The sequence below is a fragment of the Rhipicephalus microplus genome, chromosome 6 (assembly GCF_043290135.1).
Source record: "Rhipicephalus microplus isolate Deutch F79 chromosome 6, USDA_Rmic, whole genome shotgun sequence".
Classification (NCBI taxonomy): domain Eukaryota; kingdom Metazoa; phylum Arthropoda; class Arachnida; order Ixodida; family Ixodidae; genus Rhipicephalus; species Rhipicephalus microplus.
The window spans coordinates 60,619,083-60,635,266 of record NC_134705.1 but is presented as its reverse complement, the minus strand read 5'-3'; the positions used below and the strand labels follow the sequence as shown (position 1 = coordinate 60,635,266).

Below are 16,184 nucleotides of genomic sequence, written 5' to 3'. Positions count from 1 at the left end.
GCAACCACGCTCTTAGCGACGCGAGCAAGGGTTTCTCAACTTCGCTCGCTCCAAAGTGTCCTGGTCCGTACCGAGTGGAGAAAGCTCGGACTCCACTCGCGTACTTATTGAAATACCCGCTTTCGGGAAAACTCAGCCGTGCCCACATTGCAGACCTGAAAGCCTTTGCGTCAAGGTCTGACGAGCCAACGCCCAGTGGCTCTTCGCGCAAGCAACGGCGCACACCCGGCGCGGCAAACCGCATTCGAACCATGCACCGCTATAATCTGACGAAACAGTCAACTTAGTGATTTCGTGCCGGACGGCGGCTTATTTCCGCAACCGAAGGCCCTCATTTTTACTGTCTAGTCTCGGTTAGCTAACTTCTTTACAGCCAGTGCTTGCAAAGAAGTTTGTTCCGCCCAGTTACTGCTGCTGATTGTCATTTGAGTGTTGTTGTTTACTTGATGTTTTCTTTTTTTTCTTCTCGCTGGAGGAGGGGATTGTGAATTGGTGCTTTAGCGTGGGGAGAGGGACAAAGGACACTCTGCGCTTCCTTTGCGGTGCGCGTTTGGAGAGACCCGACCATCGGAGGTGCGTGTGCGTGTGTGCGTGCTTGTGGCAACAACTTAAGCAGTCACCGACCCCTACACCACCTTGCACTCTGGAGGTGTTCGGAGACCTGCGGTCGTTAGGCAGCCCGGTTGTGCCCTGCTCCCGACCGTCGCTGATAAGCTCTGCTGGCCTTTCTATCACGGCTCCTGCACGAGGCCAGCTGTCGCAGGACACCTCGCAGCCAGTGGATTTGGCGACCATTATTCCAGCAGAAGGGCCGGCTGTCGCAGCGAGGTCCATCCGAACCTCCACCGAGGCGGCGTTCGTCGGACTCGCAGGGCTGTCGTCAGCATCGACGAGACGAAGGTGAGCCCGTTCCTTGCATGAGGGCCTCAACCAGAACCCTCCCCTTGCACTCTCGCACCTACGCAGTCACCCAAGTCCAGTGATGCCAACCTGAGGCAACGCTTTATCCCTAGAATGACCCCTCAAAAATCCCTAGATATGAGACAAAATCCCCAGATTGCATTTTTTTTCTTTTCGCACGTTGGTATTCATCTTTATTAGTCTAAACGCAGCTTGCTCTTCGCCTCATTTGCTCTGAATCTCATTAGAGTTAAGATATAGCTTACTAGCAGCAACTGCAGCTCTTTTTTTCAATATTTTCTGTGGAGCGATGTGAATTCGCTTCTTCGAGCAGACGACTCTGGTTTCACAGCAACGCCTCTTAAAATGCTCTTGCAACAGTCTCCTCTCTGTATGCGCAAATTACTGAGGCAGCCGGCCGAGGCTTGCAGAACGACGAAAATGCTGGACATCGTGACACGTAACCCTTTGAAGTCTTAATCACCATACATTTCTTTCTTCATCCGCTTCAAATGCGATGGAGTGAACTGGAAGGTGTAGCAGGAGCTGTCCGTCAAGGTTCTTTTTGCGTGCAGCAAGCCGCACAACGCGTCTGTTAACAACCTGTTTCTTTGCCTTGTTTTCAGCAGATTTACTTGCGAAAACACACGTTCGACCGCAGCGCTGGAGTGTGGTAGGCACAAAATGTTTTTCATAAACGCTGACAACAGGGGAAACTCTTGTGATCCATCGCCTCTTCGCATCTGGGATACGGCGTGCCAAAACTGGCTCGCAGTCAAGCCAGCGTGCTCACTCAGGTCCATGTTGCGGAGGAGACGCCACTCCCTGTCCAGTTCATTCACTTCATTTTCCCTCACGATCAGGGGAAATGAGACCGCAAGGGGCGCGATTGATGGAATCGTCTTTCCTATGACAACTTTCGGGTCCAGGACTCGAAGGTTCTTCAACTGGTGACTTTTCAGGGGGAACCGCAAGTATATCTGACGAGCGGCTTCGATGAAAAACTCTAAGCACCGCAGCCTAAAGTTGTGAATCTGGTCATCGTTTAGGCTGTGTGTGCCACCGGATAGCGCTGCAGTTGGCTTTGCTCCGAGATATATTTCCTCTAGTGGCAGTAACTTGGCAGGGTCTTTGTACTGCACATCGGACAACGGCGTGGCCTCCAAGTAGTCCCGCTTGATGTAGCATTCGAGTATGCATTTTAGCGTGCCCGAAACTTTTTCGTGCAGCAAGTGGATTCTGGTTTCCTCGGACTGCATTTCTTTGTTTAGGTTTGTAAAAAAAGGCAGCACGTACCCAAGAAACTTGAGGTAAAGCTTAGTCGACGGGTTGCTAAGCTTCTCGAGAATGGCTTCTGCGGCAAGGACGCGGTCCTCAGTGGCTGCTTTTTTGAAAAATGAAATCAAGGCCGGCATCTGCTCAAGTAGGCGGGTAACAACAACTTGGAGGGACAGCCACCTGGTTTGGCTCGGGTGCAGTAGCTTATGTGGCTTCACCTCTGCGAGCCTTTGGACCTCCTGGTATGCAGACGTCTGCTTGGGAGACAAAAAGTAGTTGTACACATCGCGGGCCAGATCCTCCACTCCTCTCGGTAGTGTTTAGCACGTGTAGGAGGCACAGAGATGGAAGGAATGGCAAATGCATTTCAGAATGAAAATTCCTGGAATTTGTGCTAGCAGCATCGATGCGACGGAATGATGAGCACCCATCATCAGGTTTGCTCCGTCCGCCGGGAAACCGATCAAGTTTCTTTCGTATGGAATTTCTGTGCTAGTAAAGATTGCCTTCAGACTGCTGAAGAGAGGCTGGGCGGTTCCGTCGCTGACTGGTACCAAGTCAAGAAACGCATCCACTACGTCGCCGTTGGCATTCATCACTCGGGCGACAAGGGACAGATGCTTCACTGTTCCCTTGTCAGTAGATTCGTCGACAAGCAGAGAGAACTTCTGCCTGCGCAAGAGTTCACAGATGTCTTGGCGACTCTGCTCTCCAAGAACATTTTTTACGATGGCAGTGCACTTCGTCCGGCCACAGCTCACATTCTTTGCAATTTGGGAATCATCGCATGCTGCTTTGACAACGTCAACTAAATGCCCCATGACATTAAATGGCAGGCTCTGTGACGAACGCTGCAAGCCTTATTTCCGCCTCTTTGACAGATTTGTCTAGCTGAGTTTGCCCACTTACTGCAGGCATAGATGTCAGCATGCGGGTCGATTGCAAGCTTGCAGCACTGTTCCTGTGCTTGGAGCTTGCGAGGTGGCGGTCGATTTCCGATTTTCCACCTTTGCAATCAGCGTTGCATGACTTGCAGTAGAAGTACAGGGGCCCTTTTTTACTCGCTGCTAGCCATCCCTTGTACTTTGGTTCAGCTTCCCATCTCGTCAAATATTTTTGATCGCATGCTTTCGCTTTCTTTCTACTCGGCTCACCTTGCTCAAAGTCTCTTCGTCCAGAAGTTGCCATTTCACATGGAGCGCGCCTTCACTTTGCACAGTGAAGGTGCGCGGCGGAGGTGAATTTAGCGCGTTTTTTCGTGCACTGTGAGTCACAATTGCACTTTCACTCGCGAAGCCAAGTAGTCACTCGTGAAGACAAGTTCGGAAAAGTTCCTTCGAGTGTACAGCACACCTCAGAGTTTCCACAGTTGCACTTCACTTGCGAAGAAAAGTTGTCACTCGCGACGACAAGTTCGGTCGGACAAGTTCCTTCGACAGCACACATCAGAGGTTGTTACTGCGAGAACCTCGCGTCATAGAAAAAGAAATTACTTTCTGAATGCTCGCGTTACAGAACCAAAGTCGCCCTCTCTCGGCTTGCACAACACCAATGCTTTTTTAAACGAAAAAAATAGAAATAGCGAAGTAAAGTTAGAAATGAAAAATAGAAATTAGCAAAAAATTACATTCTTTGCAGTTACTTATTATTAAAAACGCGAGGTTACTCAGCAACACCAGTCATTAAGCTGCATAGCGTTTCATTTCAACACTCTAAAAAATCCCTAGATTTCACAAAAAAGACGCCAAATCTTTAAAAGAGACAAAAAAACCCTAGATCTAGGGATAACTCCCTAGGGTTGGAATCACTGCCCAAGTCAAACATTACGTGATGCTGCCCCTCCGAGCCATGGGCGCGCTCTTGCGTGAGCATCATGAACTTCGGTTACCCCTCTTCCGCGGAGTCATTGTATCTCTCAAGTGTATTCTTGTGTTGTTTTTATTTTTTTTCTTCAGCAGTTGCAGAGCGAGGCTGAGGCTAGCTGTTGCCCATTGCATGACGCCTTTGCATGCGTGGGCGACGACCGGCTGCCTTTGCAGACCGGTATATAGGGTGAATTAAGGAGAGGAGGATGTGGGGATCTGAGGCGCGCCCGCGACCATTTCGCGGGCATTCCACCACACGGCCACACCTTTTTGCTTTCCTGCTCTGTTAACACCACGTGGCGATAGATGGTGCCACGTGCGGGCACGGCACGCGGTACGCGCGCGCCGAGGGAACGCTGTTTTTTCCGTGGTCGGCGCCGGGTAAGCGCATGTTTTTCTTCGCCGCGTCCCCTTTGGGACTCGCGGACTGTAGCCTGCCTGGGGTGGCCTTGGGCACCCCGGCAGGCGTGTTTACTTGAGTGCTGGCTTTGGTAGCGTACGCTAAGCCCCGAGCGGTGCCTAGTGCTTGATGTGGTCGTACCACAACGAGCCACACTTGCCGTAGGCCTACGCGTACGAGGTTTGCCCTAACACTCGCGACCAGGCCCATTGGCCATCGTGAGAGTGCGCAGCATAGCCGCGAGGAACCTTTCCCCAACCGGCGTGTCAAAGCGCGCCATTGCCAGCTGCGACGTGCTCGCGGTTTTCCCCTTATTGTGAACGTCCGCGTGCGGGTGCCTTTGCTACCCGCGTCCCGGGAGCGGACGTTGTACTGTTGTGCGGGATGCCGCCAGAGGCAATAAAGTGCTGTGTATTTGTGCATTAGAACACTGTCTATTTTTCGCGCCGCGCTAAACGCCTTATTAGTTGAGCGCGCGCGGAGCGGTGCGCTACACGCAAGTAAATGGAGTAGCGGCCCTGTGGCTCGCTAAGCGTGAACCCGCGGTGATCGTCCGCTGCAGTTAGAGCGGGGTCACAACAAGCTTTAAGAAAATAAAATCTCGAGGCAGGAGAACGTGTCGGCAGGCCAGAAAAGAAAGCTGGCACAAGTTTTTATCAGGGATAAATTCATATACACAAGAGGCTAAAGTCTGGAACATGGTCCGTAGGGTAGCAGGAAGACAAGTACACTCACTCCCACTTGTAAACACACAAGGTGACAGCCTGGAAGATCAAGCGAACTTCCTCGGTGCATACTACGAGCAGGTGTCTAGCTCCTCACACTACACTGAAGCTTTCCAAAGATACAAAGCAAAGATAGAAAAGCAGAAACTAGAATTCAAGTGCACAAATTACGAGGCATACAACCAACCTTTCAACTTAGCTGAGCTACAAACATCACTAAACTCTTGCAGTAATTCTGCCTCAGGCTACGACCGTGTCACATATGAAATGTTGAAAAACCTGCCGCTCAAAACGCAGAAAACTTTACTCTCTCTATACAATGCTATCTGGCTTTCAGGCACCATTCCTGCTTCCTGGAAAGAAGCTATCGTTATGCCTATTTTGAACCAGGGCAAGGACCCTTCCTCAGTTTCAAGTTATAGGCCCATTGCACTAACCAGCTGCCTTTGTAAACTTTTTGAAAAAATGATAAACCGCCGACTTTTACATTTCCTTGAAACACACAATCTGCTCGACCAATTTCAGTGTGGGTTTCGAGAGGGTAGATCCACCACCGACCATCTGGTGCGTATTGAGGCACAGATCCGAGACGCTTTCGTCCACAAACAATACTTCCTCTCAGTCTTTCTCGATATCGAGAAGGCTTAGGATACAACATGGCGTTTTCGCATATTAAGAGACTTGTCTCACCTGGGTGTGCGCGATAGAATGCTTTCCATAATCGGGAGTTACTTGTCCAATCGGAAATTTCGTGTCCGTGTGAGCAATATTCCCTCGCAAACATTTGTGCAAGAAACGAGAGTACCGCAAGGTGGTGTACTTAGTTGTACACTTTTTATCATTAAAATGAATTCCTTGCACCTGTCCATCCCCCACATGTTCTATTCCACATATGTCGATGACGTCCAGCTTGGCTTTAAGTCGTGCAACCTAGCAATGTGTGAGCGGCAGGTTCAGTTAGGCTTAAACAAGGTCTCCAAATGGGCAGAGGAAAACGGATTCCGGCTGAACCCAGGAAAAAGCACGTGTGTCTTGTTCTCCCGAAAGAGAGGCATGCACTCAGAACCTGACATTGAACTGAACGGCCAACGCTTGTCTGTCAATGCGGAGCATAAATTCCTAGGCTTAATCTTGGACAACAAGTTGACCTTCGTACCCCACATAAAGTATTTAAAAACAAAATGTTTAAAAGCCATGAATGTTATAAAAGTGTTGTCACGTACTACGTGGGGTAGTGACAAGAAATGCCTCATGAATCTGTATAGAAGCCTCATTCACACCCACTTAGATTACGGGGCCGTTGTTTATCAGTCTGCGACTCAAAGTGCTTTGAAGATGCTGGATCCCGTGCACCATTTGGGCATCCGCCTTTCTACGGGTGCTTTTCGCACCAGCCCCGTAGAAAGCTTTTACGCTGAGTCAAATGAGTGGTCACTTCATCTGCAAAGAACTTACATGTCCTTTGTATATTTCCTTAAGGTGAAAGCAGACAAGAGGCACCCCTCATACTCTACTATTAATGATTTGTCGAGCTCCATTCTGTTTCAAAACAGGCCTTCGATGAGGCCCCGCCGTGGTGGTCTAGTGGCTAAAGTACTCGGCTGCTGACCTGCAGGTCGCGGGTTCGTATCCCTGCTGCGGCGGCTGCATTTCCGATGGAGGCAGAAATGAAGGAGGCCCGTGTGCTCAGATTTGGGTGCACGTTAAAGAACCCCAGGTGGTGTAAATTTCCGGAGCCCTCCACTACGGCGTCTCTCATAATCATATGGTGGTTTTGGGACGTTAAACCCCACATATCAATCAAGGCCTTCAATGAGGCAGCCCTTCTCAGTTCGCCTGAAGGGTCTAGCTGAGGACACTGGAGTGTCACTCGAACACAGTTTAATGGCTCCTGTAGCATACCTGCCACCGTGGCAGTGGCAGACTATAGATTGCGATGCGTCTTTCCTAGAAGTTACTAAACATGCGCCTATTGCCCATATCCGAACATACTTCCTGGAACTTCAACACAGATACACACGTCCTGAGTTCTTTACAGATGCCTCTAAGTCTAACTCCTCTGTGTCCTACGCTGCTGTTGGCCCTTTCTTTTCGGATGCTGGCCCTCTGCATCCAGGCACAAGTATCTTCACAGCGGAAGCTTACGCGATACTTGTGGCAGCTAAACACATCAAACAATTACAAATACAAAAAGCAGTAATTTATACAGACTCCCTCAGTGTGGTAAGGGCTCTGCACAGTCTTAAAAAACAAAAAAACCCTGTCCTCATCTCACTTTACTCCATTTTATGCACACACTACACACTCAACCAATATGATGTTGTGTGCTGGGTGCCAGGGCACCGTGAGATTCAAGGCAACGTCATGGCGGATCAGCTTGCTGCATCCGTCCATGAAAGCACCGCCATCACACCCATATCAATCCCGGCCCTTGATCTTAAGCCGTCTCTCAAACGAAAGCTCAGGGACTACTGGCAGAGCAAGTGGGATACACACACACAAAACAAACTACACGTTATCAAGCCACATCTTGGCCATTGGCCACCAGTATCAAAATCACGTCTAACAGAGGTAACACTAACAAGACTCAGGATAGGACACACATACACGACACACACACATCTTTTGTCCGGTGGTGATCCACCGTTGTGTGATAAATGTGGTGAGGCATTAACAGTTCTTCACGTTTTAATCCAATGTAAACAGTTAGACACTTTAAGAAGACAACACTTTCCATTACCCTACCGACAACATATACCTTTACATCCTGCAATGTTCGTTGGTAGGAACCCCTTTTTAGTCATAAATCATTGTTAGCATTTTTAAAAGAAATTCATAGTTTTCATATCATATACCCAGGCATTTCGTAGCACGACATCTCCAGAGAGGTTTTTGCTGCGGTGGCTACACAGGAAAGCACTTGCCCCACGGCCCTTGGACGCAAGGGTATGAACGAGAGAGGTACTTGTGCTAATGCCATACATGTCCACCATCGTTTTTCATTATCACCAACTTTTGTCACCTATTCACACCATGCACACGTTTCACGGCATAGTCTTGATTTTATTACTTGTATGATTTTACCCGTCTTACTGCGAGGAATTTTATGGCCCTTATACAGCCGCTAATCACAGTCATTGTCCACATTCATTGTCCTATGAACTCGCGCTCTTTGGCCATCAAATGGCCCTTGCGCCAAAAAACACCATATATTGTCATCATCAGCATGTTGGCCCGGTGTGCAAACTTCAGTATGCGCTGTGTCTACCACATCGCTCTGGACCTAGCTTCTTCTGTGACACCATCCTCGCGCTAAGTGCTTCTACAAGAACCTTGGAGTGAGAATGCCAGGGTGCTGCGTGCCGCAATGCACAACCAGGTGGAGACGGGGTGTGAGAATGTTCTGGTTGCTGACTTGTCCTAACCGACGGAAACGCTGGATTGCGCAAGTTAAGTGAGACTGCTGGGAGCGGACTGCTTCATCCTGTGTTTATGAGGTGAGTACCTATTGTATTGCGACTCGCGAGCGGATTGAGTTTATCACCGCATATTTCGTGAAATGATTTGCTTTGTCGTGTGACGAAAATCAGTTCGTACAAGGTAAACGCGACTTCTCCTGGCTGCAGCTTCGCCCAGCTAGGCCTGGTTATGCCAACGAAAGCGTGTTTAATGGTTATGCTTGTTCATTATAGTAGCCGAAGCGCAGTTTGCTAACCGAATGAAATGGCTAGTTATACGGGCCGTACTGCGTGCACTCGCTGTCTTCTTTTCTTGAGCTTCCATAGCCATCGCCGCATTCGACGCGGGAAACGCCGTGCCCGTAAACCACCGAACGACGCTCGCGTTCGCGTGTTCCTTTTCTTGCAGATGTGCACGCTCCTGCAACTTTCACCTCGGACGCTTAGAAAGTGCAATTGAAGATGTAGACAAACGAGCCGACGAACGCGTTCCCTGTAGAGTCACGGCCCACGTGCCTTTCCAGTCCGGCCGTGGTAGAGCCTTGCATAACTGTAGCGCAAGGACTAAATTTTGCGCGTCTTGCCACGGGGTATTTGTTCTTCGCTTCAAGGCGACGCGAAAGTAAAACCCTAGCTCACTCAACTGTGCCAGTAAAGTTTTTGTTTAATAATATAGAATGTGACTAATTTACTGTTCGCGTTTGTCCGTCCTACGTCTGCTTGTGTCTGTCTGTCCATGTGTCCGCCTGTCTGTCTGTCCGTATGTCTGTCCGTCCGTATGCCTGTCTGTCCTAAACACTTCTGTTACTGTGCAGCACCAAGGATTCCGGTTGTTTGCTCATAACTCAAATATGCCGCGTGGGAAAGTGTGGTGCAGCATCGGAATTTGTCCTGTTTTTCATAAAGTGCCACAACGATGATTTTATGTCGCGATGTCAGTTTTATTCAGTGCTGTGTAAGGACTACATTTATAGACCTGTGTGTCTTTCGTGCCCTCTATGATTTTTCGCATTATTGCTTTGTTCAAGGCTCACTTCGAGGACACAAGCTTCGAGCAAAGGAGGCAGGACGGTTTGAAGAAATTAAGGCTAGATGCTATCCCGACGCTGTTTTCTTTTCGCCGTAAGTGAGCTCAGTTCAATGTGCTTTTTAATTGTTTTGACTATTCATTGCTTGCGCATGTGTAAAATGCTTGTAAACTACGCTTGCGACTTTGTCCGAGCTTTGTCAAAAAGACTTACCTAAAGGCCAGATTTTGACTGCGACTTTTTTTTACAAACTCAATAACGGCTTACTTCTTCCTATAGTGAGTGTGAAATCTGAAATGTCACCTTTGTACTTGTCAGCAATAATACTAAAGCGGTGTTGTTTTACTAAACTGGCTTTGTTAACTCTTTCAGCTCTTCCAAAGCACAGATTGCCCCCAAAGAATCGGACTGCTGTATCAAACGTACCGCCTCGGCATCCAGATCTCTCAAGTGACAGAGTCGCCGGCGTACAACCAAAGACACCAAGTGCTCAGGTATCAGAGGTGGCTCCAGTGCTGAATGTGATTTCTGCAGCAAGCAGTGCTGTGGAGCCAAACTGTGCCTCCGCAGATGTAGACACTGTTCAGCTAAGTCTACATTCTGGTGACACCCCAAGCAGCACCGCTGACAGTTCTGGTAGTGCTAGTTCCGCTTGTGAATTTTTGGCTGCTAACTCAGTGGGTATTCCAGCTGACATGGGCGATGCTCGTGACTTACGTATTGATTGTGTATCATTGCCAGTTGTACTTGTGAGCGTGGCAGCGTGTGTTCCTACTACAGGAAGTGTTCCCAAATATTGTCAAAGCGCATCTCAGCAATTTCTTGTGCCATCTGTCCCTCTTGATGACATTAAGAGTGGCAGTGCTGATCAATCCTGCTGCACACGTGAACCGTTAGCCTCTGCATATCAGTATTTTCAGTTCAGTGACACTTATGTTCAGAATAGAACCCAGATGTCTTGTCTTCAAGCTTCTCATAGCTTTGTACCAAGTGGGTCACCCTCTATTAAAAATGATACTTCAACACTGCAAAACCAGCTTGAGGGTGGAAAAGTACAAGCGCTATCTCCACACCTCTTCACAACTGCAAAAAGTGCAGCTGTAGGTAGGACACTGATTCATCGAGAGAATGCGGAACTTCGAAAAAAAAAATGCTGACCTGATGCGCAAGTACAAGAGCCTACAAAGACTGCATGAGAAAGCAAAATCACAGCTCAAAAGTGCGAGGAAAAAACTGGCATTACTTGAAAAAAAATGCGAATTAACTACTGCAAGCTTTCTGAACAATGACCAAACAGCTGCTCTGGCGAGAAAGACTACGAAGGGATCAATATGGTCGGAAAAGAATATCAGAGTAGCACTTCAGATTAAACATGCATGTGGCACAACAGGATATGAACTACTGAGGTCATTGTCGTATCCATTATCTTCGAAAAGGACCCTCATTAGAAGACTTTAGAAGATCTGCTTTTTGCCAGGCATTCTTCATGAGGTACTATATGTTTTCAAGCTCAAAAGTGAGACAATGCAATACATAGAAAAGGGCTGCGTGTTATTCATGGATGAGATAGAAATCGGCCAGGGTTTCGATCACGACCGCTCTCTAGACTGCCTTTTCAGGGGTACCATGCTACCACAGTCAAATGTGCAAGTTGCCAACCATACCCTTGTGTTCCTGATCGGTGCGCTAAACACGAGGTGCAAGCAGGCCTACCACTTCACTGGGCGATCAGTCGACGGGGCACTCCTGAAAGATCTTGTGTTTCATTTAATTGAGCTCTGCTTTAAAATCTCGTTGTGAGTGCTTGTGGTAACCAGTGACATGGGATCAGCTAATCGGGTAGTGTGGCACCTACTGGGATTCTCCAGCAACAGACAATCAGAGACTGTGTGTTCTTTACCACATCCGCACCTTGCAGACCAGATGTTGTTCTTTATGGCTGACCCAGCGCATGTTTTGAAAAACATTCGCGCCCAGCTGCTTCATTCTGAAACATTTACACTAGGACAAGAAACCGTTAAAGAGCAAGATCTTCCTGTAGAAATTGTAAGCATTGATCATATTAAAGCAGTCCTAGAATTTGACTCTGACGATGACCTGAATATTGCGAACAAGTTGTCTGACATCCACATTGGCAGTGGGTACTTCACTAAGATGAAGGTGAATGCAGCCGTTCAAATGTTTCCCGAAGCCCCTCCTGCTATAAGATACCTGGTCAAACAAGGAAAGCTAATGCCTGAAGCAGACGCAACAGCTTGGTTCCTTGAATTAGTGAGCAAATGGTACACACTCATGTCATCACGGCACCCAGTGGTTGCTTTGAGCTATTTAAATCCCTAGAAACATGAAGATGCAGTTAAAATCCTTCAACTGGCTTGTACAACTTTCTGCCGTATCAACATGGGCAAAACTGCTCACTGGAAACCTTCCCAAGCCGGTCTCTTGATATCAAGAACAGTTGTGCTGTGCCTGTCCGACGAACTGCTGAAGAAACGTGGCTACCGGTACCTGCTTACAGGTAAACTGATAAAGGACCGTCTTGAAAATATTTTCTCTGTTGTAAGGCCCAGGAAGCCCATCCCAAGTGGGTATGATGTGAAGTGTGCTCTGTAGATGATATGTGTCAGCCAATACTTGAATACGCCAACGTCATCTAGCTATAACGAGGATGACAGCTTGCACTTAGCTGACATCTTGGACCCCAGTTTCAAGGCACAAGTTGCGCAAGAAAGTGGGGAGAATGAGGAAGCAGAAGAGCTCGAAAACGTTCTTCTGTATGCAACCGCTGCAGTGGAACGTGACATTCTTGCATATGTAGGAGGTTTTCTATTGAAGTCCATATTGAAATCTATTGACGAGTGCAAGGACTGCAAAGCGGCACTGGTAGGAAATGACAATACATACAGCACTCTCGTTAAGCTTAAAGAATACGCTCAGGGTGCTGGAAAGCTCATTCAGCCTAGCGGAGCTGTCACGGAAGTGCTCACTGAATGCGAGGAACAAAGGCGTTTGCCGACGAAGACTGAATTTTGGCGCTAAAAACCCCATTCGCGAGCATTTTAGTGCATTGTGCAGATCAGCAACTGTGCCACTGGAGACCTGCGAAATCCATCGTGCACAGGTAGAAAAGTCACTGCTGCAAAAGTATGTCCTAACAAGGCTAAAGATTCATTTTAGGCAAAAAGAGGCACAAAGGGTGAATGGTCAGTCAAGTAAGACGTGTGCTGGAGTGAACCTTGAGTAGCAGCTTTTTGAAAGTCCCAATCTAATTTAAAAATTATTGCTTATGAAAAGAACGCATTTCTGTGAGCATATTGTGTTGACATCTGTCTCTTACTATGAAAATGAACTTTCGTGTAGCTGACTTCCTTTGCTCTTTTTGATGAGCAGTCCTTCTGCAGGAAATGTGCTAAGCTTAGCACGTGATAACGTATGCACGCACCAATTGTTATGTGTTTTATAGGTAACCAACCTTGGATTTTTTATGTAAATATATATTCACTGAAACAAGCAACTTACCTTACGTACCAAAACGAGAAGGCATATGTCGAAATAAAGGAGGGAAAGTTGATACCACAATATGACATTTGACCATTTTTGTGTAACTCGTTTTATGTAATGTTTTTCTTTGCTCTGATCGCCGGAGCGCATAGCAGTTTCTGCACCCAGCTCGCAGCTCTATCAGTGCTATTCGACTGCAGCGCCGCCGCTACAGGCAACGCGGAAGGCATCAGGCGTCGAGGTGCGGTGATGCCACTCAACACTTCTAGCACACTCTAACCAAATAGTTCTTTGTGCATAGACAGTGCACTCGGTTAGGTTTCGGTTTCATTATAGCTTCCTTTTGCTTATCCAAAATTTTTTTCAAATTTTCCTGAGCATTTCAGCTATTGGGCTCGTGACAAGAGTGTCTCAGGAACATGGAAACACCATTATTTTGACATGGTTAAAAAAATAGCCGAAGTTGACTCTAACATGTCTCAATGGTTGAAACCGAAACGAAACTGAAGCAGTGACGTCAGCTTTGGTGTTCCCGCGCAATTTACCAGAAAGCGCATTCAAAGCAGTTTGTGTGCCGCGCTTGTATGAAATTTATTTCATTTTTTACAGACTTCTTCATGCAATGGCCAAGTTTGAGTGTATGTACTCTGATAAACTCTTCTTGACCTCAAGCAACATGCACAGGCACGTAAGAAACGTGCATAAGATGAACCATTGTGAGCGAAAAATCGACTGCGATGAGTGCGATAAGAAGTTCCTCACGGTGTTCGAATTGAAGCAGCACCGTATAGACGAACACGAGTTCATGCCGGAGTACAACCAGTATACCTTTCGGACAACGAATGGTGAGTTACTCAATTTTTCTTCCAGAGGTCAACCCTACCTTAGTTTACAAATATTCACACAGACTTTCGCATTACCATTATGCTGCGTACTTAAAACAAGAATAGAAAAATAAATACTGGACCTTAACTTACCGAAACATGTTAAACATGCTTCGTATGATTACATGACTGATATGAGGGGTTTAAGGTCCCAAAACCACTATATGATTATGAGAGACGCCGTAGTGAAGGGTTCCGGAAATTTGGACCACCTGGCACGTATCAAAACCTGAAGGCATATGTCGAAATAAAGGGGGGAAAGTTGATACCACAATATGACATTTGACCATTTTTGTGTGCCTCTTTTTATGTAATGTTTTTCTTTGCTCTGATCGCCAGAGCGCATAGCAGTTTCTGCACGCAGCGCACGGCTCTATCAGTGCTAATTGACTGCAGCGCCGCGGCTACAAGCAACGCGGAAGGCATCAGGCGTCGAGGTGCGGTCACACCACTTAACACTTCTAGCACACTCTAACCAAATAGTACTTTGTGCATAGACAGTGCACTCGGTTAGGTTTCGGTTTCAGTATAGCTTCTTCTTGCTTATCCAAAATTTTTTTCAAATTTTTGTGAGCATTACAGCTATTGGGCTCATGACAAGAGTGTCTCAAGAACATGGAAACACCATTATTTTGACATGGTTAAAAAATAGCCGAAGTTGGCTTTAACCTGCGTCAAATGTTGAAACCGAAACGAAACTGAAGCAGGGACGTCAGCTTTGGTGTTCCCGCGCAATTTACCAGAAAGCGCATTCAAACCAGTTTGTGTGCCGCGCTTGTATGGCATTTATTTCATTTTTTACAGACTTCTTCTTGCAATGGCCATGTTTGAGTGTATGTACTCTGATAAACCCTTGTTGACCTCAAGCAACATGCACAGGCACGTAAGAAACGTGCATGAGATGAACAATTGTGAGCGAAAAATCGACTGCGATGAGTGCGATAAGAAGTTCCTCACGGTGTTCGAATTGAAGCAGCACCATATAGACGAACACGAGTTCACGCCGGAGTACGATGAGTACACCTTTCAGACAACGAATGGTGAGTTACTCAATTTTTCTTCCAGAGGTCAACCCTACCTTAGTTTACAAATATTCACACAGACTTTCGCATTACCGATATGCTGCGTACTTAAAACAAGAATAGAAAAATAAATACTGCACCTTCACTTACCGAAACAAGTTAAACATGCTTCGTATGATTACATGATTGATATGTGGGGTTTATCGTCCCAAAACCACTATATGATTATGAGAGACGCCCGCAGGGGCGCCTGCGCAAGTAGGCGTTTGGTGTGTAGCGACACCACGGACCCGAGCTAACGGGGGAGTTTCTACTCCCTCCCACGCCTAGCCGTGCGTGGCTTTGCCGTGTCCGGGGAAAAGGGGATCCTGGGGGTTGAGCCAAAGCTGGGTGATTGGACCGTGAAGGCCCCCCGGCAGAGGCAACACACCTCTTTGGCCCCGGCTTCACGTAGACGGCACCCCTGAACTGACCCACCCAGGGGAAATCGGCAGTCGCCTTTTCCTATCTCTCTCTTCCTACATCTTAGTCTTTTATCGTCTTTAAATCTGTCCTGTCTTCTTCTCTCTTCCATTTACTTCCGATTTTTCATGGCGGCAAGGGTTAACCTTGTGTAATTACTCAACCTTGAGTAGTTATATTTGGTTATAGTGGCAATGTACGGCTGGCGTCTGCAGCCTTATGCTAGTAAGTGCTTCAGCGTCCCCTGGTTGGACTCCATGGTGGGTGGTCGCCATTGCTGCCGAACAAAAAGTACACTACTATGGGAACACCTGCATTTCCCCGTCTCCTAGATCGTCTCCCGCCTAAGAGGGGACGCACCGATGACATATCAATTTTCAGCCAACCCAGACAATGCTTTCCCCAATTCCATGTTGTGCACAGCGAAAACCCAACAAAACAAGCCAGAGCAATATCTCCATTTCTTGTTGCTAAATCCCTGACAGAGGTCTTGGGCCCAGGATACAAGGTTACAAAGATGGCTAGCGGAGACCTTCTCCTCGAGCTCCCTGAAAAACACCACTATGAAAAACTTGGCAGTCTCGTAGCATTTGGTAATATCCCAGTATCTATTTCACCTCATAGATCAATGAACACCTCACGCGGAGTTGTTTCAGAAGCA

General features: G+C 47.4%; 1 protein-coding gene across 1 annotated transcript; it reads right to left on the bottom strand.

Annotated features, from left to right (window-relative positions):
- Nucleotides 1-1,376: 1,376 nt before the first annotated feature.
- On the bottom strand, nt 1,377-2,315 carry LOC142765854 (uncharacterized). The gene has a single exon (XM_075867664.1). The coding sequence runs from the start codon at nt 2,313-2,315 to the stop codon at nt 1,377-1,379; it is 939 nt and encodes a 312-aa protein (XP_075723779.1).
- Nucleotides 2,316-16,184: the final 13,869 nt, after the last annotated feature.